Source organism: Labrus mixtus, chromosome 11, assembly GCF_963584025.1.
Source record: "Labrus mixtus chromosome 11, fLabMix1.1, whole genome shotgun sequence".
Taxonomy (NCBI): Eukaryota; Metazoa; Chordata; class Actinopteri; order Labriformes; family Labridae; genus Labrus; species Labrus mixtus.
This window is the reverse complement of record NC_083622.1, coordinates 1,301,551-1,324,065: the sequence shown is the minus strand read 5'-3', so window position 1 is coordinate 1,324,065 and position 22,515 is coordinate 1,301,551. Positions and strand designations below refer to the sequence as shown.

The following is a 22,515-nucleotide window of genomic DNA, read 5'->3' as shown; positions in this document are numbered from 1 at the left end:
CGTCAAAGACAGCTGATGCAGAGGTTTTTTTTTTGCGAGAACGTTGAATTGCAGATGGTGCAAAAAAAACAACAACGTGGACACTGAGGAAGAAAATACAAGCCAGTTTGTGAAGTTACAAGTTTGTGAATTTATTAATTTCATACATGTTTATACTCAAATGGTGGTTTGGATTTTTTGGTTTCTCTTTAAATGTAAAAGTTATAATAATAATCCCCTTCAGTACACTGCAGGAGGTTTGTCATTGAAACAGCCTCAGGTTACTACAGTCACAGAAAGCTGGTTATGTCTTAAATTTACTTACCCTACATGTGTTTAATATATAATGAAAGTTTCTTTAAAATGGAATGTGATGTTGACAGGTTAACCTCTGACAATACAACAATGATGAAAGCGAAAAAAATACACATAGAAAAAATGACATGGTGTTAGAATGAGTGGTTTTTAAAGGCCGGTGTTCCCTTTGTTCAGTCTGATCCTCTTCATAGACTCATGGTGACCTGCATGAACTAGAAGAGAGAGGCATATGAACATGTTATCATAAGTCTGTTATGTAATCTGTCGTCTTATTCACAATTGATCAAGATGAGAAACAAACCAGAACATTTTTTAATCGTTTAAAGATTGGTTTATAGTTGTTTTTGTCCATATTTTCTGGCTGAGTTGAGTTTGTAACTTCAAAATTCCTAGAAGGCTAACCCTTTTGACTTTGTCTCTGGGCCCGGCCTACACAGTACAATTGTTTAAAACTTGCGACAGAATGTCAGACTCACTTTGAACGACTGAATCGTTTCACAACTGTCCATAGAAAAACTCCAACAGATGGATATTTGTGTGTTTCAGTGCGCTGTTCAAATACAAACACTCACCCTCTCTCTCTCTCTCTCTCTCTCTCTCTCACACACACACTGAGCCTCACCATTAAGTCTACTAGCTGCAGGTCTGCAGATATTTCCTGCCAACGTTTCTTTCCTGATAGGAGGGGGACATCAGATTAAACAGGAATGGGTGCTGTTGCCATGGTGATTTCAGACGTTATCTGTCACGTTTTGTGCAGACACAATCAGGAAACAAAAAGTCCTGAAGTTTGAGAATCGGCTCTCACCGTGTGAGTGTGTGCAGCTGTACCACCAAAATATCAAAACAAGCCAGACAATCATCCGACCGCTCTGGAGCAGCCAATCGGGATAACCGTGATTGGCTAACGACGTGCGATCGAGCCGTAATCTGGCTCGTTTGACTCAAACGTCAGCTTTAAAATCGGGCTGAAATCGTGCAGTGTACGTCTAACTTTATGTGAGATAAACAGCTCCCGTCGCTAAACTAAATTGCTCACATAAATCTAGAGAAGTATGTCCGTACCCTTTAATGGAACTCATGTGGATGTTAAAGTTTAGACTCACATCATCATACTGAAACATGGCTTGTCCACTGTGGCTCGTGTCTCTCCTCCGGAACTGATCTGTGAGACACAAATGTTAGAGAAACGTCAATGCTTTATTCTGACCATTATTACGTTGCTATGACAACCCTTTGCTTTGAACACAACCCAGCCCCACATCTTAACCAGGAGGCCGTTTTTGAACAGTTTGACTTCGGAAAGACTCTGATTGGCTGAAGTGCACTTCCACTGGTTCTCCACAAGGGGGTGTGCTGCCCCCCTTATTGTTCACTCTTTACACACAAATAGCTGTTTGTGTTCACATACACAGCTCGTCCTGGGAATATCAGGAGTTTTTTTTAGGAGATTTCTGCTAGTGTGAAAGCACTATTTGTGTGTGTGTGTGTGTGTGTGTGTGTGTATTTCTCTGGTTTTCCTCTGGTCTTGACGGGCTGTGATACATTTTGCAGCTATACATTATAATTAGTTTTTTCTCCCAGTAGATATGGGAGTTTGTGTGTTTCAAATTCAGGATGTACGTGTGTAATTTGAGTGAAGTATTCCTCTCTCACAGTCTGGTGTTTGAGGCATGATGTGATGAAGTGGAGCTGCGTCTCTACCTGTCACTCTGAGAGCAGAGTGTGTCCTCCTCTTGGAACCAGCTTGTTTTCTATATATTATTATTATTATATGACCCTTTAAAAGCTAACTGTCTCAGCGTTCATGTTTGTCTGCAGCTCACTCACCTGTCAGGGCTCTGACTCTTATGCAACAGGTGATGAAGTCGTCGAAGCCGATTCGACCGTTGGTGCTGTTGCGCTTCATGATGATGTTCATGGCCTGAGGGCTCAGATTAAAACCTGCACCAGAACACAGACAGTTTTATTTTTAAAAAAGGATTAACATCTTACACTGACAGCTGTTACAGAACCGGTTTGTTTAAAATGACTTCCAGACAGCACAAGAGTCAAATTCACTCAAGAAGACGTTTCTCTACGTTCTGACTGAAAAAACGAGACTGTATTAAAGAAAAGCCGAAGGGTTGATTGGTTGGTTTACCCATGGCGGTGAGGGCATGCTGCAGCTCAGGACCCTCCACCGTCCCACTGCGGTCACGGTCGTAGGACATGAAGGTCGCCTTCCAGCCGTTCAGAACGTTGGACAGTTCCTTGAACTCATGAAAGCCCATGGTGCCCGACATGTCCCGCTGATACAACACACTCAAGTCAAGGAGCCAACGAGAGACAATAAAGCATCTCTACAGACGAGGAAAACTCTCATTTAGCTGAACATAAGGAAGGAATGGAAATCTCCTACAAGATGGAAACTTATCAAAAGAAGAAGGACGCTCTGAGGATAAATGAAAGATCAGACACCAAATCTTTACGATGTTCACTAAACATTAAACTTTACAGGAAACTGAGCAGGAAGATGCAGGATGCAGAATTTAAGACAGTGTGCAGTATGAACAGGCATCACTTAAGTCCAGTCAGCATACCCAGACATAAAAGAGGCATCAAGTCAACAATGTGTAAGGGTCAGCTGTAGCAGGAATGCTTCAAGGATGTGGAAGATCATCTTGATGTTAAAAACCAAAAGCCACAGAACATGAGGATGTGTTGTCCAGTTGCTGTACAAGCGCGTCTGCCACACCTGTTCAGTCTTCCTGCATCATTTGAAGATATTTTGTTAAGCTGGTCAAGTCTTACAGTAAAGAGATTTTACAAGTAAGCCACGGGGTGAAATATGGTTGCCATAGTCCGGGGTTAGTGTCAGAACATGAATCCTTTCCAGAACTGTTTCTCCAATATAAACGCCTGAAAAAGAACCGCAATAAACTAAAACGTTCTTTGAGATTCAAAAATAATAATAATAATAATAATAATAATAATGATTTTCAGTAAATTGCAGCAGGTAATATTAAATATTGTACTGTATTTTACGGGTTTGTTCCATCAGAAAGTTCATCTAATGTCGGATATTAAACTTTGACGCCAGTAAAGGCTTCTTTGAACTTCAGCCAGTCTGAGCGGATTTCGGATATTTTGAATCTGCAAGAAGAAGAAAAAGTGAAAGGATCCTAAAAGTGGACTACAGGTCTGAAACCACAGAGAAGTTTCAGGTACGTTGTTGTTCAACATGTGAACTCAACCTTGTGTTAGAAAAACATTTCCTGTGGTCTCCTGTGTGGTTGGAATGTTTTTAAATTTGGACACAGAGCGCTGTTGTTTTGCATCGTGCATGCTGTGAGTCGGTCTGTTAAAAACCGCTATGTATCGATGTTTTCACAAAACTGTTACGCAGTACGTGTGAACTCAAACTCACCAAATGTTACCTTTTCAACCGCTTAGTAAATTTTCTGCACAAGGTCGCAACCACATGAGCCGACGTGTGAAAGCAGCAGGAAATCTCATCAAGGGCGAGTGGAAGGTGGAGTGATTTTAATATCCTGCGTCTGGCTAAAGACTATAGACAGTATGCATGTGACTGCTAGTGGTCACCGTGCACGTAATGAAACAAGTTTTCTGCTCTTCAGTATGTTCTTCTCCCCTCTTTTGATGACATTTTGAATATTTCAAACTTGTAGCGCTGGCATAAAAGGTAAAAGTTGTGATTAAAGCATCAGACTCTGTCGCTTCGGCCACTTTTTTTCTACATGAAAAAGTCTTCCTAAACGCTCCGCTTTAACACAATCTGTTTTTTCTTTTAAAGCCATTAAAGAATGGAAGAGTTTTCCAACTGGTCTTAAACTTTGCACAAACTTCTGCACATTCACCCGGGAAGTCAAAAAATGGATTTTAAGTAACCAGTCTTGTCTCGACAACCTTTTAGATCTCTCAGGGAAACTTGTACATAATGTTTTAATATCTGTAAATATGTGTGATATTGGTGTCACAGTCATGCTCACTCAATGCACACCGGACAGATCCCTGAGATCATCAAATAAAGTCTCCTCACTGTACCAAGAATTCACTCTAAATCAGCCTATGGTTCCTTCAGTCACTATACGGCCCCATTCTCTGGAATTCTGCACCACATGATCTTAGGTCTGCTCCAACACTTTGTTCTTTTAAAAGCATGTTAAAAACTTTAGTTAGGTTTGAATTATTTTAGAATATTAATGTTGTCTTTTATCTTTTTCTTAAACCTTTGTTTTATATGAAATACCTTCTTATGTCTAACGCTCTTACATCATGTTATTGTCGTGTATCATCTTTGCCTGTTATTTTTTCTGTTTTAAAGCACATTGAGTCGACTACGCCCGTCGTATGAAAATGTGCTACACAAATGAACTTGACTTGACAGTCGGTGAGTTCACATTGCCTTAGGGGAAGGCAGCGTACTTCCTGCTCCCCTTTACGCCTCTGTAGCCGACCAACTCAGGGAGATTACATTTTCTAGAAGTATGTGAAAACGGCTTTAGGCTGATAGGTGAAGGATACATCCAACATGCTGATCATCAGTCTGCAGGTCTCCAGGCTGAAGGCTAGGGAAGAAAAACACAGACTGTTAGCGCACAAGATAAGACTCTCAGTCCAACCCTAAATGGACTCTTGTGGTTTTGTTGACAGACACTCACTTGTTGTCTACGTCTTGCTCAGTTTGATAACACTAATGCATGGCGTGCAACTTTACAGAATGGCATCTCAGACTTGTGCTTGTGCATGCGGGTGGATATTTAATAAAAACAGTGTGAGGATCTTACGTTTGTATGATCCAGCGATGCCAGACTGCGTGAGGCACTGCTGAAGCTCGTCTGCAGAGATCTGTCCATCCTGTTAGAGTTAAAGGGGAGGGAGGGAATAGATTACTCCACAGAAGAGTGAGATTACAACTTCACAAAAGGAAGAGGAACAGGCTCATATTGTCGTTGTGCAGGAGTGGGTGGTTACCTGTCCAGCTACTGCTGTAAAATATCCGTAGAGAGGATCCTGCTACAGAGGGAGACAAGAGAAAAAAAGATTACCTTTTCAAGTCTCGCCACTAAAAATCTGAAATTTTATCAGCAACTATTGAACAGCATCAAGATTTATTCTGGTATGTTTCAATCTGCCAAAGTGAACCAGGGGCTGGTGCTAGTGCTAATGCAGAGCTGGTTCAACTTGCAATGTGTATCTGCAACGGAGCTCTATGTGGGTCTGCAATCGAGCTCAGTCTGTTGTTTGTTCACCACTTGAGTCGTTTACTTTATCTCCAATAACTAATCACTCAAAGTTAATCAACACCTGCTGCCTGCAGTCTTTACAAAGTCCATCAGAGCTGAGTCGGTGCCTTCACAGACCACTAAGAAAGACATGAAATGATTGATCTTATGGGATCTATCATCTGTGTGTGTGTGTGTGTGTGTGTGTGTGTGTGTGTGTGTGTGTGTGTGTGTGTGTGTGTGTGTGTGTGTGTGTGTGTGTGTGTGTGTGTGTGTGTGTGTGTGTGTGTGTGTATTTGCTCCGTGGACCTTGACAGAAAAGATCCCCACCCTTCCTCACACACGACGTGTTGTAATTGTGTCTTCATTTTGTTTGTATGTCCTGTGACGTGATGCCGTCTTCCTCTTCTTTGATTCTTACACTTCTACTGTATTGCTTTCTAGCTTCAGCTGCCGTTTGAGACGAGTCCGTTGTGTCGTTCTTGTTCCTTTTATTTGCATTTATTTGTAATTTTGGAGACCTGTTAGACCAACACACACATTCAGGGCAGCTGTGGCTCAGCGGGCGGAGTCGGTCGTCCTTCAACCTGAACGTGATGTCACGTGTGAAGCACCCCAAGCTGCTTCGTCGGCGGTGTATAAACGTGCCGGATTAGTTAAACATACTGATGGTCGATTTACACAGCGGCGTCTACCATCAGTGTGTGAATCTAATCAGAAGACTAGAAAAGATCTAAACAAGCTCAAGTCCGTTCACTAAAAGGAGCCACTAACGACTGTCAGACTCAAAGGACTCTATGTTGCCTCTCACCTGCATCATTCAGCCCATTACCTTATATCGTTCCTCCTCTTTTAACGTGCAGACAGTCACAAACCAGGTCAAACTTTGACGCTTTACCAACACGGCTGCTGAAATAATCGTCCTCTCCACACCCAGCCTCTCACTGAACAGAAAGGTCATCACTCACATTCCAACAACAATAGAACAGGACGCCACACACACACACTGAATCCTCAGAACGAGAGGAACAGAGCCCTGGGGATTGACCATGACGGCCCCTGACTGTGTTTCTGTGTGATGTTGTTTTACTCTGAGCGGTCAATCGATGTTGTAGCTGTCAAACCTGAACAGCGCTGAGGAAGCTGTTTCTCTGTTCGGCCTGACTGATGACGTTTATTCTGATTCTGTCCTGAGCTCATGCTTTTGATTGGTAAACATCTGTTTTAAAAGGTGCTAAATAAATAAAGTTATTATTATTTTACCTTTTATCAGAGAGGTATAATGATACTAGCAAAGCAGAGGGAAACTTTTGCGCTGCAGCCGCTCCACAAATGGAGGTCGGTGTTCTCAGAGAAGGACTTTAGACTTTATAAAAATATTATTTAGTGGAGTGATTCTTGTGCTCCAGTATTTTCTTTGGATCCTGTTTGAATGAAGTCCACTGAATTGTATTTTTTGAAGGTATAATAGGGCATTTATTTTAATTCTTTTAACTATATAACTCTGCACTGTAACTTTGACTTTTTTATTTATTTGTATTTTTATACAACTATTTTTATATTTTAGCTTCTGTTCTGTTTGATTTTTCTATTTATTTTTTATTTAAAAGGTCCAGTTTCGTGTACTTTTCTCCCCTTCGTCTTGATGCTTTCGATGTCTTGTGTGAAGCCCGTTGAATTGACTTGTCGCTGAAATGTACTTTATGAATAAATAATTAATTAATTAATATAATTAGAGAAGCAACGATTAGGAAAATCAGGGCAGATACCGATGTTTTTTTCATGACTTCTTTTGGTGTAAGACTCCCACGATGCTAACATTTTCTCTTCTATTTGACGATGAAAACAAGTCAGAGTTTAATCAACAGGTGATTCCATCTGCCCAATAAAAAACCTCTTCTCTGATTCACTGTAGTGAGGTGGACTAGATGCTGAAATTAATTTGACACAACTTATAAACATCAGCTACTGACATCGCTTCAGGCCACTGATTTTCCGATGTGTTGATGTCTGTCTACAGGGCGGATATCTGCAGATACCGATGTTGAACCGATGCATCGCTGCATCCCTCGTTGTTATTATTATTACACCTTTATTATCTCACTTTTACACTCCTGTGTAAAGCACTTTGAACCGCATTTGCATTTGTTCAAAAGGTGCTATTTAAGAATTCATTAATTGGTTGATTTGAAAAAAAGGTGTTGTGCTGAAAAATGCATCCCTGCCAAAAATTGCATGCACCTTTAAAGAACAGTGTTAAAACGGTATAACTCTTATTTCAGTTATGGATAATCCTGATCACCCTCTGCACACCGTACTGGACAAACAGTGGAGCAGCTTCTCCAACAGACTGATACAACTCCGCTGTCACAAGGACAGATACAAGAAATCTTTCTTACTGAAGGCCATAACTCTGTACAACAGCTCAGAGAACTGTCATCATGATAATATCTGTCTCTCCATACTGTAATCTGTTCTGCACATGTTACATTTACAAATTATCCCTGCACTCATGTTCACTTCATTTGTCTGTCTACTCGCCGTTATATTGAATATTTTCTGCTGATAATATGACTACACTCCTGCACTTTAACTCATGTCAATACTGTCCATTTACAACTCTGTTTTTGTACATTTACATTTAATCTTCATATTTAAGACGAGTAATGTTTAGTTAAATCCTGGTTGTATATATTCTCATTCTTAGTTTTGATATTTTCAGTACTTATTTACTTTGTATTTAATATTATATTGTGTTTAAATTTGCTAATATTGTGTTTTTTGCTCATATTGTAAGTAATTCTGTTCTTCAGGGGGCAGATCTGTGATGAATAAGTATCAGAAGTCGTGTGTATATATGACAGTAACAGTGTGTGGTCTTAAGTGTCCTTTGAGCAACTTGGATGCAAAACTAACACCGGACGTCTTCTTCTTCCACTGACCATATTAGGAGTTGTGTAATTAATTGTGTATGGAAACAATTAGAGAACAATGTGCAAACGATGAGCCATGAGATAAATATTTCCCTGAAACAATCCACATTGTACACAAACATTTAACTGATTAATCACAGGTGGAGACAGACTGCTGCACTGTTGGATATTTAACACCTTCATTAATTCTGTTCCGGTAACTTCCGGGCTGCTTGGACAGGATAAACCCCCCGACTGTCCCGGGACAGGGAGGTACTTCGTAAACATATTCACTGTTAGGATGATATTTAATCACATTATGAAGATTTCTTACCCCTCCGGCGGGAGCACCGTATCCTGGATATGCCATGTTTCAGTCTTTTAAAGGATTAATCAACAAAACGGAAGAATTCAAGTCGTCGTTGTGGCTCCTGAAATCCAGAGGGTGTGTCCGCGGATTTAGAAAAACGCAGAGAGACGATGTAAAGTGAGATTATAAAGTTATATAAACGAGTCTGGAGGAAAAGAGGCGAGTCTAGATGTGAGTGTAACCCGAGCTGAAACGAGGAGGAACAGGCAAGAAGATGTGAAACCTTTGGACGGTTGTTAAATGTCCTGTTTCCTCACCGCGAGCTACGCTGCTGGATTCTGATTGGCCGTTAGGGACCATGTGACATCTACTCGGCCAATAGGCTATCAGAGCCTCCTACAATGCTTCTTCTAGTGAAAGAAGAAAACAATGTAATAAAAAGCACCCCGACATTCAATTAACATCTATAATGACATGTTTTTATAGATTATTATTTATTTGTACAATTTGTACATTTCTTTCACTTTTCTTGAATTCATTTTTCGGTAGATTCCATAGATTTTGATTTTGATTTTGAGAGTAATGTTTAGTTAAATCCTGGTTGTATATATTCTCATTCTTAGTTTTGACATTTTTAGTGCTTATTTACTTTGTATTTAATATTATATTGTGTTTGAATTTGCTAATATTGTGTGTTTGGACAACCTGCTGCTGTAACGCCACAATTTCCCAGTTTGGGATCAATAACGTAATTCTATTCTATTCTATTCTATTCTATTCTATTAAAGGATGAAGCCTAAGTCAAGTCCTCCATCTGTTACTGCAGGGGGTCAATGGGGGTCTCCATATTTACATATACATTTCAGTCAACCTAACGACAGGCTGAGAGCTGGAGCTGAGGCGGGTTTTAAACCTCCTGACAAACCGTTACACCGCGCCCACCTGTCAATCAGGTCAGCTACACGCCTTATTGTGAATAACTCTTATCCTTCATCAAATCAAAACTGATGAGTCATCAAAACATTCACCCCCCGTACAGTGTGTGTCCATCGAGACATGAGCTAATCACACCTATTTGGTTTTTTGAACCAGACTGTAAACATGTTAATCTCTGCTGTAAAAACAGACTTTTTAGAATGGGTGTGTATGTGACTTCCTGTGCTTCAGCAGCCAGCCTCTAGTGGACACTTGTTGAACTGCAGGATTTAGCATTTCTGCATCATCTTCATTTTTTCAACACCTGAGGTTGCCACTTGGCTATGTGTACAAGCATTGAACATTAAATATCAATCTAACATGCGCCCTGTACAAGTCTACAGCTTGCTCTGAAATATAAACAGGGGAGGGGTAATGGAAAATGAACTTTGTATTGTAGTTATACATGAAAAAACACAGGATTGATCCTTTAACTGAAGGCGTTACATCATTATCTGACAGGCTGCCCAATCAGCTTGTTTTCTAGAGTGACTCATGTGGTCACTCCTGCTGCGTCCAGAGAAAACCCATCTGACGCTTCATGTTCTGTACAGAGACAGAGCAGAGAGGAAGAGGAGGACACTCAGTTCACCTCTCTGACCACAAACACTTCAGGAAGGCGATTAAAGACCGACTCTGGGTCGGGAGGATGGACAGAATGAAACCTGACTGTTGGGTTTGGATGCCAAGTTCTCCTCTGAGTTTCCTTCATCAACGTTCAGGGAGGCGTGTTCCAGTCATGCTGGACCACCAAGAGGTAGACGAGGACGAGGAGGTTTTGGAGCATCCTGTTCTCTGCTGCTCTTCAGGTAGGTTTAACTTATAAGAAGATGTGATGAAACGATATGTTATTTTATATGAATAAAAAAACGTAAAAGGATACAAAAGGCAGGGGTGTGTCCAGACTTTCTTGACTGGGGTGACCCTGGCCCAGCAGGGGCCCTGACTCACACCGTGTCCTAACAGCACATCGTTAGATCGCTGTCCGCACTTCACCCGTTAAATATTTACAACTTTGATCCTTTCATTTCAGTTTCCCCTTGCAGACAGTTTGACATGTGGTGCTTTTGTATTTAAGGTGGACAAACAAAAGTGTGATGCTTCGTATCGATGAGCTAAAGGCTCGATACACGACACTCAGGCGCGTCAATAAACAGCTTGCAGTGAGCTGAATAAAGTTTTTCTCTTGTTGACACAAGTCAAAGCACATTTTGATTATGGATGTGGATTTTTTGAATGCACCACTTTCTCCACTTTTTAAAACAAGCTAATGAGCTCTGTTGAGTGAGTAAAGAGAAAGGAAGTGTTCCTGTTAGACCATGACAGTGTAGAGCTCCGTCCTTCCTCGTTCATGTCTATACGAGCGACAGAAGGGAAGTAGAAAACTGGGCATCAGGGTACAAACGAAGCCTTCGATGTGCTGCACTTTTCTGCACTTTTCCGCACTGCTTCAATCAAAAACAAAGCTGATAAAGTCGAACATAACATTGTGCAGAAACATTTAAAATTTTAAAATCCATCAGTGCTTGTTTTTGTTTCACACATCCCATTACGTGTGCACGCCTGTGTGTTCATGTGTGTGTGTGCAGATGACTTGTGACTACATTCTCAGTCCAAACCCAGCAGGGCTCCTCAGCAGGAACAGGAAACAGACGGATGAAACATATGAGTCAGCCGCGTCGTGCAGCTCTTAGCATGCAGGCTCCTGAATTAACCAGCCGTACATGTATATGATCATTAACGTGTCTTTACATTATAAAATAATGCGTCAAATGTTACTTCTACTTTAACAGTCTGAACTGTCTTTTTAACCTATTATTCACCTTTTGGATAGAATTTCAATAATCATTATGAATTCTATCAATAGATGTGTAATGTTAGAGACAGTAATAATAATTATTGCACTAACTTCTTTCTTGTATTCCTGCGTTTTTATGCTCAAATTAAAGCGCATTAGGCTCACCTGTAATGAAACATCTTTATTAAAAAAAGTATTCTGATTCTATGAAATAAAACTGTCACATTCTTCCCTTGATCTCAGGATATATAGCTGGATATAAATACTTATCAAATGTGCTTTTCATAGTGTAAAGTATCCTGTGAACAAATGTCGGAATCTCTGAAATGCTGGAAAATAATGATTTAGAAAACAATGCCTGAATTGTAAGAAATCGATATGGACAGGAAACAAACCTTTGAACACAGGGGCTGCAGAAATATTGAGGATTTTAAAGGAAAGTTATTTCCCATAAGGACGTCTCCATAATAATAAACAGCAGTGTCTTAATCACAGTTTAGTTTCTGGATGTCTTATAATCTAAAACTGATAACTAAGCTTCAGAGAGCTGCGCTTGTTTTGCTTGTGATTGACTACATACTGTATCTGCAGGTTGTGATGACATCATCAGTCATCACTCCAACCCCCCCGTCCACTCAGGGACCCCCAGCAGCTCCGGCCACATGTCCTCGCAAAGTCCTGGTGCTCTTTCCTCACAGCAGCCAAAAACTGTGATTCATCCTGATAGAGGAGACGCACCTCAGCGTTTCATGGATGGTCGTCGCTGGGAGCGTCCCGGGATGGAGACCCAGGGATGTGTATGTGTTCACGGACAGAGGGAACCAGAGGTCTTTGGTCCCTGCTGGCCTGGATCTCCTTATGTTTACTATGGAGGTGAGGTCATTTATTTCTACTTCAAATAAAAAGATTATTTCAGGGGGACGACTATCAGTGCAATCAAATCCGCTCCTTCTCTTCTTGTAATTAATGTGAAGCACTTTGTGACTTTGCTTTGTGAAAGGTGAAATACAGAGTAGGGAGGGTCATCCCTTCACCAACCCACAATCCTCTTCAGTATTCAGAAAGAAGAAAAATCCTGGAGTGATTTTTGTCAACAATATCCTTTAAATAAAAAAATAAATAAGGGGTCTACTCATCAATGCAAGGGATAAAGTTAATGTGAAACAAAATCCCACCCTCTACCTGGAGAGTCTGAGGCTGTTTGATGTGAAGATTTGAGATGCTTTTCATGTATTTGTCCCTTTTGTCTATTTATTTAAAAGGGTGGGTGGATAAATGTGAAGTTCTGAATTGTTTGATGTTTTACACGTTTCATAGACATTTGAAACATCTACCCATGCAGCAGCATCTTGGCTTTGCAGCCTAGGTTGCATTTACTCCTGCTCTGTCTGCACCTCTTAATGACCTGTTTCTAATTTGAACTTATACATAGTGAACCTTATGAAGATTTTTACCAAATTCTGATAACTATACTCTGTTTGCTCCATGCAGTGAGGAACCTGGTGGTCGGAGTGGAGGTGGTGGAGGAGGTCGCAGTTGAAGACACTTTGGAAGTCATGTAAGTGTATAAATATATTACTTTATGCTTATTGTAGCAATGACGTTGTTTTTTTGCTGCAACGACAGCAATCAAACATTTATGTTCTGGTTGAAATATATGATCTTTTATCTTCTCAGAACAGAGGACGTGTATGCAGATGATTTGATGGATCCTGAGCTGCTGCAAGATGACCTGCTGTACCCCACATGAGCACGTCCTGTTTGTGCTGTACAAACAAAAATATCACTCACATAATTGTTCAATTTGTTTTTATTTTACATGTGAAGAAATTACATGCAAAATGTTATTGTGTCAATATGTCTTTCTTTATATATTTGTTTTATTTATGAGAACAGAGTATTTTAATGGACATCAATATAAAATAAACCTGGATTATAACATGCTTGAGTGTGCAAAAAAAAAGCATATTTACCTCGTTGTTTGTTAAAACAGGTACTAAAAAGTCATTGTGAAACAATTTAAAGATGATGAAAGCTTTGGTTTGCCCCAGCACTTTCAACTTTCATTAACACGTTTTGCGATAGAAACATGATTATGTTTAATAAATTAAGTTTTGAATTTCAAAATTGTATATTATATAATATTTTTCATGTATTTATTTAACTGTATTTTATTGCATTGCGTTACATTGAATTAAAGTTATGGACTTCAACTACCAGCATTCATTGCTTTCTTTTCCCCGCTTACGCCCAGGCATACGTCATAAGCTCGCGCACGCAGAAAATGGCTGACTCCACAGCAGCTAAATCTGAACGCTGATGATTTTCGGGTGAATTTTCCTCTCAAATGAACTTAAAACTTTAAAATGTCTGACTCATTACCAACACAAACCCTCCAGGAGCGACTGGATCGTCTGCAGGAGCTGACAGAGTTCACGGAAAACTGCAGAAAACAGCTGAACGACATATTTGAAACGTTGGGATGGTCGATGGATCACAAAGAATCGAAAGTAGGTTAAACGTTGATTCTTCTAACGTTTGTTTAGTCAGTCCACTCAAAATAAAAAATAATTAAACCACTCTTGGTTGAATCGCTGTCTAACAATAGTGTTTCATGTACACCCGAATTAAATAAAACGTTTTTATTGCCGAGTGGTAGGGCTAACCGTATTTTAAAGTAAACTGGTTGTAACGATTGACGTTTTCTACGTAAACGTTGACGTACGTTACGTCGTTTTTAAAGATGCTTTAATTTTCCCCCGAAATGAATAATTTTTGGGGCTTTGCCTTTATTTGATAGACAGGGCAGTTATGAGGGACAAAAAATGACTAAAGTATAAATAATTAAATAAATGTTGGGAGAAATGCATACAATAATGTATAAATAAATAAATAATTAAATAAATGTTGGGAGAAATGCATACAATAATGTATAAATAATTAAATAAATACATCAATAAATATATAAATAAATATATAAATGCTGAAAACAATACATCAATGAATAAATAATAAATACACTTTGTTAATGAAAAAGGCTAATTATATATTTTTACATGTATTTATTCATTTATTAACGTATTTCTACAGTTATATATGTATCAATGCATACATTTCCACATTAATTGAGTTATTTTTTTTTTTCCGTATTTTTACATTTACACATCTATTTATTTCTGTGTCCAGGTCATAAGAGGAAAAGTATATATGTAAATTTGCTTCTGCCTGTTTTTCAATATTGACCAATCCTACTTCAGTAATGTTAGGACGGCCCACTTAATTTACATATTTACTTTTCCTTGTACAACATGGACACAGAAATAAATAAATATATGACTATATTTATTTATATATTAATTGATGCATTAATTTAATTATTTATTTATACATTATTGTATGCATTTCTCCCAACATTTATTTATTTATTTATACTTTAGTCATTTTTTGTCCCTCATAGGCAGTGGATAGAGTCGTAAATTGGTAAGAGAGAGTCGGGAGTGACATGCGGGACAGAAGCCTCAGGCCGGATTCGAACCCGGACCGCCTGCTTGGAGGACTACAGCCTCTGTACATGGGGCGCTAGGTCACCGGTGCCCCAGCCCAGCATGTTGTTTCACGTTATTAAATTGCACTTTTTATGCTCACTTCTTGCTTTTTGATGGGTTTGTAAGTGTTTTGTTTCATTACACATATGATGTCTTTTAAAATTCTGATCTTAGAGATGATTGTACATGCTTTTGTCTCATTATGGCTTGATTATTGTAAGTCTCTGTTTTCATGTCTTTTGTGTCACTTTCATGAACCGCCTTCAAATTGGTCCCAAAACTAAATCTTCTATTCTAGACGGTGTCATCTCACGCCTGTCCTTATGTCTTTACACTGGCGCCCCATCAGTTTCAGTTTGAAGTTCTTGTTATTGTGTTTAGAGCCTTTCATGGTCAAGCTCCGGCTTACATCGCTGGGCTGCTGAGGCCGTATAACATCAGCAGGTCCCTGAGGTCTTCTAACCAGGGTCTCCTGGTTGTTCCACACACAAGACTGAAAAAGGAGACTGTGCCTTTGAGGTTGTGGCGCCTACATTTTGGAAATATTTAGTGTCTTCCCCCCAGAACTGAGAGCCGTGAACTCAGTGGACATTTTTAAAAAGCAGTTGAAGAACAATCTGCTAGACTTGCCTTTGCTGTCTATATGATTGTATGTAACTGTCTGTAATGTCTCTGTCAATTCTTGGAAGGTGTTGTATAACTTTACTTACGGTACCTACTTACCTTGTTGTGTTTTCTCAGGAAGAAATGGAGCAGTGTCCTTACGACTCCGACCACAGAGTTCCTGCCAGGAGCATGGAGAAACACAAAGCCTTCTGCCGCCTCCGAAAGATGGGCTACACAGCTGAAGAGCAGGTAATATACAGTACATGTATAGCTCTATTATAAACTAAAAGTAGTAATCCTTCAGAGGATAGCTCCATAATCTTACAGTACTTAAACTAAAACCAGTGCTTGCATAAAGAGAGCAATAAAAGGTTTTATCACTCTGTTGCAGGCGGACATGGTCGACCCCTCCGTGTGTTACGAGAACAGCAGTGTGAGAAGCTTTACAATGGGTGAGTCATTATTGATAACTGGTATTGTAACTCCAAGGTCGGTTAATCAAGGTAAAGTGCACAATAAAGGTATTTTTCCTTTAGAGATTTAAGTGAAATGTGAAAAAAACAGAAATTACAGTTTTATTGATTTATAGAGATCTTTTACGCCCATCCCTGCTAATAACATAAACCAGTGTCACAAAATTCTAAGGCCTAAAGCAACAATCTATAACTTTTCCACATTATGATAGTCATTTTAAAGTGGATCTAAAAGTACCGGCAGCAGGAAGTCATCTTTCCTAAATTAGGCCTCAGGTTTGAGGAAAATAAATAAATACATCCATCTTAGGCTAGAAAATTGTCTCTATAGCTAGCAGAGTCATATTTGCACAAAATCCAGAAATATTACTGGACCATGTTAGTCGTCATGGTAATCACCCCCCCTCTGCTTGTTGCCTGTGAGGGGGAGGGGAGGGGGAGGCACAGTAGCACTTCGTTTTACAACAGTGCAGTTGCACTCAGAGACCTTCGGCACCTCAAACCAAATTCCTACATATTGTTGCTTTAAAAGCTTTCAGAGCTCCAAAAATCAGGTCAACATTTCCTGGCTAAAAATATTTTTTTACCTCTTTTTTTTCTGATGGCAAATACTTTAAAAGAAAACTACTGAAAATATACTTCTCAAGCACAGTTAAAAATCTTAATGTGCTGCAAATGATGATCGAAAATCAATAATTGCTCAATTGCAAATTGTGTTTTATTTTAAAATCTCCAACCCTCATCCTGTCAGCCATTACTCTGGGCAAAGATTTCTGATCTTCACTGCGGGATAAATCTCATCCTTATTGAAGGAAAGGCAAATAAAGTAATTAGTATTTGATTATAGAAGTAAAATGTGTGTCTGGTTTGAAAAAGTATTTGCAGAGACCTCATTATGATTTTCCATCATCACTGTGTCTCTTTCTCCTCCATGCAGACAAATCCACCCAGCACCAGGTGATCCTGCAGGCGAGATCATCTGCTCCGCTGATGAAGATGGAAGGAGTTTTCTGGCAAGGTGAGAGCTTCAAGTGTAACTGTTTATTTTTTCTAATGAAATGTTTGTGCTGACCATCCTGATCAAAGATGTTAAAGTTTTCATTTGACATAAAGGCACACAGTACAAGTTCACAATACAACGTTGTGTAGTCTCACAGTGCAGATGCAAAGACTGACCACTAGATGTCACTAAAAGCTTTTTGCTCTCAACACACACATTCTTAAAGTACCCCCTTTATAAAACCCCATTTAAAGATGATGCTTCATTCATTTTTAGACATAACATTGTTGTATTTGCTGAGGTGTGTAATCCATGTGTTGTGTGTTCTGTTTGCAGCGACAGGGGTGAGTATTAGAGAGGAGCTGCTGCTCTGGTTCAGGCTTTCCTGATCACATGTAGTATCCTTTAACATCATATCCTTCAAACAATTGTTCGTACATACTCTTTTTTTTTTTTCCTTTACGTGTGGGGAAAAATGTTGATACATCCAGACTTGTTGGTTAACAAGTCTGTGGATTAAAGAAAACATATTTTGATTGATGTTCTCAGAGATTTGGTAGATTGTTTTGGATGTTAAAATATTAAAATCACTGCTGAACAAATTCTAAACAATAAGCCCCAATCATTTAGCAAACTACTTTCTGTTGAACGAAAGAGAGATATCACTGGCCTGAAGTGTTTACAGCTGTTTTCTGAGACACAAACATCCCTGAAACTTTTTTTACTATGTGTCAAATTAAAAACTTTCTATGCCTTCAGGCCAGTAAGAGTGAGGGCTCTAGGTGTTATGTTTCTCTGTCGTTCTGTGGGAAACACTTCAGGAAGTAAATACGACTTGCCTTGTCTCTTGCTGAGAGGAACAACTTGGAGGTGGTCATTACATTTTTGCCACGCAGTGAAGGGAGTGAAAATAAACTCTTTCTGATCAGGAACTTACAGATAAGATCGATTACACATGACGAGTTGTGTTTTCAACAACATGAGGATGTGTATTTGGGGTTTCTGAATGCCAGTGTGGTGATTTGTGTATAAAACCTTCCTGCTCCTCTATCAGGTCAGTACTCCGGCCAGCCTGTCGACGTGCCTCAGAACCACCAGCGAGCGCTGTGTGACCTCACCGTGGCCGACCGATTGGCTCTGTACGATCATGTGGTCGGTGTCTTCAGCCAACAGAAGGACGCCGCCTTGTCCAGCAACGATGATCTCTACGTAGATTTGGTGTCCAAACTCAAGAAGGGTAAGACTTGACGTTATAGTGAAGACCCCCAAAATGTCAGAATCTTGGATAATAGACCAAAAAATATTTATATTAAACCCTGCATGATTATCTATCTGTAGAATAATTTAGCTTTGAATCAATAAAGGCGGTGAATTGAGGAAGATAATGTTGGTTTCTGTGTGAGCCTGATACTCCTGTAAAATGAGTGTGTGTGTGTTTGTGTGTAGGTGATGAACAGAATGAACCGAAGACTCACCTTGAGCTCATGGCAGAGATGAGGGACTACAAGAGGCGACGTCAGTCCTACCGAGCCAAAAACGTCCACATCACTAAGAAGTCCTACACCGAGGTACTTAACACAAACTCATAATAAAGCCACTGAGGCACCTAGAGGGCAAATCTTACGCAGAATATATTAATAAGTCCATTGTCCAGATGATGATTGAAGGTTTTTGGGTGGTTTATTTTATCCAGAGACGTCAAGCAGGCAACAAACAACAAAAAACACTTCTGTCTCTCTTGCCCTGTCATCCTGCCGTTGTGTCCTGGCTTCCTGGTAAAAAACCATTAACCCATTAGGTGCCTACCTGAGTCTCACCTGGCTGTATAGACACACCCATGTACAGACTCCATCCTTATGCCCCAAGTAGTAAAATAAATGAATGGAAATAACTCATGAATGTAAACAATAATAATCAAAATACCCTGAATATAATCTAATATTCAAATGTATCCCCAAAATATCCCAAAATAAGAATATAGACTTTCACTTAATTTAGGAACAGTGAATAGCTGTAATAGATATCATTTCCTGTTTACCTGCTCTTCACATCTCAAGAACACTTTATAATCATCAGTGGATTAAAAGGATATTCTTGTGTTTCCAAACCTTGGGCGATATTTCAAGATGTGAACAAAAAGTTTGGGAATTGCTCCAGAAGATTTCTTGAGCCATTAAAATGCCAACAAAGCCTTTCATGGAAAATGTTCCTGATCATGGCAAATCCAACAAAAGGGTCTTTTTTTGTCACTCCGCAGATTGTTCATTAAAATGTCACAGTAAGGATCTGTTCTCAGATAGACCTTTTTATGGGGGTGGACTTTATTTTAGAACCATACACAACTGTCCCAATCTTCAAAACCACCAGAATATCAGTAATTTGACCTTATTGAACATGAGAGCGGCTTCTTTTCTGCTGCCACAGTCGGTTAGTCAATGGAGGGTCCAGGTATAAAAAAAAAAAATCCTGAATTCCATTCCTGAGTTTTAAAAAATAGGAAATAATACAGTCTAAGGACATGTTCTTTCCTGCACAAAACTCCTGTTTTCGGGTTGATTTCACTCAGACTTTTCCCGGGGTTTCTCCTCCAGCCTCCTCATATTTATTCTGCAGAAAGTCAGAGTGAGCTGAAATGTATATTCTTTGTAAGTAAAGGTAACTAAAACAAACAATTAATGTGGGTTCCCTGCGATCTCCCTGCAGGTGATCAGAGAAGTGATAAACGTCCACTCAGCAGAACTCACCAGACAATGGAGAGAGGATGAGCACGAGGAGGAGTCGGCGAGACCTGAGCCCTCCTCCAATAGGTACGAACACTCTGATCCCTGTTCTCCTGGTGCTAATAATGATATTCTGTTTCTTTGCTGCTGTTGATTTGAGAAATGTAAATCAGAGGAGTTGAGGTCTAATGTTTTGTGTCCGTCAGGCGCAGACTGGATGAAAAGCGATCCGGGTCCTCAGAGTCTCGTCACTCTCACAGCAGACGTCATCGCAGCCGTGAACGAAGCCAAGACAGAGAGAGCAAAAAGAAGAGGAAGAAGAAGGACAGGTGAGAAAAGACAACTACAAGTCTCTCCAATCTGATTAGAATAAAATCTCAGAAATGTGCGTCGTGGTTTCTCATGAAGAAGTTGGTGTTTGGTCCTGAACCTGGATCAGTTTAGAACCACTGCTTTAAAAGACTGTTCCTGTGTCGTAGAATCTAAAGATGTATTTGTGAAGATGTATTTGAGTCCAATGACATGTAATGCCTCACCAAAGAACAAAAGAATCAACTTGAAACCGAAAATGCAACAAGTGTAAAGACTTCTAAATATGCATTCTGTGTGCTCTCCTTTTGGTCTCGACACTCAGCCTTTAGTGGTTTTATAAATCAGAATTATTGGTCAGAATTCATTCTTGGAAAAAACAACTTTTGTTTGTGAAAGTACCAAAATGTTTATTTTCTTTTGCAGGGATTCCCGATCCCCCGACGACCACCACCACGACAGGAAGAAGAAGAAAAAGAAGAAGAAAGAGGAGAGGGAGAAAGAGAAGTGAGGGTGCTCCATCAGCGGAAATCAGATAAGGTCACTGTGGTCTTACAGGTCAAAAGATATCTGGCGTCATGACTTTTTATTATTATTTAATGGCCTGGAGGATTCTGGGAAAAAAGAACTGTGAATAAAGTTTTTTTCTGAATCAACATGAACATTTGGATTTCTTTACACTTCAACAAACCCTTTGAGATTTATAAATATAATACATGTAATTGCTTTTACGTTTCGTTACGTGTGTTTTATTCTGTAAATAAACGCTTGCAAGCGATATCCAGGCCCCGCCCACCTCCTCCTGATTGACCGGGAGTGGTTTCCAGTAACAGACTGAAGGGAATGTTGGACAGGAGTGTCATAGCTGACAAGCTTTTATAACAGGGTCAAAGGTTACTTTTGTTCAAGCTTCATATTTTCCTCTGTCTTCAACTGTTGGACAATCAAAAAGGAGACGCATGAAGAATCTTTGAAATCGCATTTGGGTTTCAGAAGTTTTAAAGACATGTCATGATGTTTGATTATTAAATCCATTACAGAAAACAAAGAGTTAAAATGTGCAGGTCAGCATCTCAAATCTAGTTATATCAAACTTTCTGTTGTGGCGTCACTGAGCTTGTCAAAGAAAATTCATGATAATTCTTCATTCTTTGTCTACTGTGTGTGACATCAAGTTGTACATTTGACACTATAACACAAAGAGCCAAGATCAAAATATGGCTGCATGTCTGTTTTCATAAAAGAACAAACCTGCCAAAAAGCTTCTATTATTGTTTGAAAGAAAACAACTCCACAAACACAAATTTAACATTTACATTTAAAAGCTTTGAATTCTCTTTTTGTGGGTCTGGAGACTTAAACTGTAAATATGAATGGACGAAGCCTCAGTGACGTCAACCATCTGTTCCAACATAAAAGTCCCATCGATGGCGGTCTCCATGCTGGAAATGCTGTCTCAGTCTAACTTTCAGTCAACCTAACGACAGGCTGAGAGCTGGAGCTGAGGCGGGTTTTAAACCTCCTGACAAACCGTTACACCGCGCCCACCTGTCAATCAGGTCAGCTACCCGCCTTATTGTGAATAACTCTTATCCTTCATCAAATCAAAACTGATGAGTCATCAAAACATTCACCCCCCGTACAGTGTGTGTCCATCGAGACATGAGCTAATCACACCTATTTGGTTTTTTGAACCAGGCTGTAAACATGTTAATCTCTGCTGTAAAAACAGGCTTTTTAGAATGGGTGTGTATGTGACTTCCTGTGCTTCTGCAGCACAGCCTCTAGTGGACACTCCAGGAACTGCAGGATTTAGCACTTTAGCATCTGCTTCAGATTTACTTTGGTTCCATTGCGGTATTTGTGACACAAGCAAATTGTTGATTGACACAGTTGTAGACGAGCAACTCCCCGGCTATTCAACTTAAGATTCCTGTTTTTGTAAACTGTAAAAGGGTCTGGTTCTTTCTTAACACACTTAACAGTTTTCAGAATCACAATCACAATCGGGGTTTATTGCCAAGTCCATTTACACACACAAAGAATTTGGAAGGTGTATTGGTGCTAAACAAGTTTTCTGTCAGTAACCACTTGTTGCAGGTCTCAAATCAGTGCTTCTTCATGCCTTATTTATTCTTTGTAAATCTCATCATTAATTCTTCCATCATAAAAAAGTACAAATGTTTTGTGTTTGTTGATTTGATGTGCAGATATTTGAATGTTAAAATGTGAAAAAGAAAACTTTGTAATCCTGTCAAAGATTTTGCTTCTGTTGTATTGAAGAGATCAGATGTTTTGTTCAGAGCAGAAATAGATGGAGTTGAGAAACAAACCTTAATTGA

The 22,515-nt window shown here is 39.5% G+C and overlaps 2 protein-coding genes and 1 long non-coding RNA gene across 4 annotated transcripts in view; 1 reads left to right on the top strand and 2 right to left on the bottom strand.

Annotated features, from left to right (window-relative positions):
- Positions 1–22,515, bottom strand: part of LOC132983285 (uncharacterized) — a 162,362-nt gene that overhangs the window by 27,631 nt on the left and 112,216 nt on the right. The gene's annotated exons all lie outside the window — the stretch shown is intronic.
- Positions 107–9,086, bottom strand: sri (sorcin). The gene is made up of 8 exons (XM_061049520.1): positions 8,772–9,086; positions 5,275–5,316; positions 5,088–5,157; positions 4,825–4,868; positions 2,441–2,588; positions 2,128–2,241; positions 1,404–1,462; positions 107–509 (listed from the first exon to the last, which is right to left on the bottom strand). Exons 1-8 carry the CDS (start codon positions 8,805–8,807, stop codon positions 483–485), a joined length of 540 nt encoding a protein of 179 aa, XP_060905503.1. The 5' UTR covers positions 8,808–9,086; the 3' UTR covers positions 107–482.
- On the top strand, positions 13,773–22,358 carry snrnp48 (small nuclear ribonucleoprotein 48 (U11/U12)). Its single transcript, XM_061049546.1, has 9 exons — positions 13,773–14,030; positions 15,807–15,920; positions 16,063–16,123; positions 17,082–17,162; positions 18,199–18,381; positions 18,591–18,712; positions 19,848–19,951; positions 20,071–20,193; positions 20,600–22,358. Exons 1-9 carry the CDS (start codon positions 13,887–13,889, stop codon positions 20,682–20,684), a joined length of 1,017 nt encoding a protein of 338 aa, XP_060905529.1. The 5' UTR covers positions 13,773–13,886; the 3' UTR covers positions 20,685–22,358.

Bases quoted from the DNA above. Each gene is read 5' to 3' on its own strand.
- sri (XM_061049520.1), bottom strand. From the start codon at position 8,807: ATGGCATATCCAGGATACGGTGCTCCCGCCGGAGGG. The intron at 5,317-8,771 runs GTAAGAAATCTT...CTCCCTCTGTAG, and splicing joins ACGGTGCTCCCGCCGGAGGG to CAGGATCCTCTCTACGGATA. The intron at 5,158-5,274 runs GTAACCACCCAC...TAACTCTAACAG, and splicing joins TTACAGCAGTAGCTGGACAG to GATGGACAGATCTCTGCAGA.
- snrnp48 (XM_061049546.1), top strand. From the start codon at position 13,887: ATGTCTGACTCATTACCAACACAAACCCTCCAGGAGCGACTGGATCGT. The intron at 15,921-16,062 runs GTAATATACAGT...ACTCTGTTGCAG, and splicing joins GCTACACAGCTGAAGAGCAG to GCGGACATGGTCGACCCCTC. The intron at 16,124-17,081 runs GTGAGTCATTAT...TCCTCCATGCAG, and splicing joins TGTGAGAAGCTTTACAATGG to ACAAATCCACCCAGCACCAG.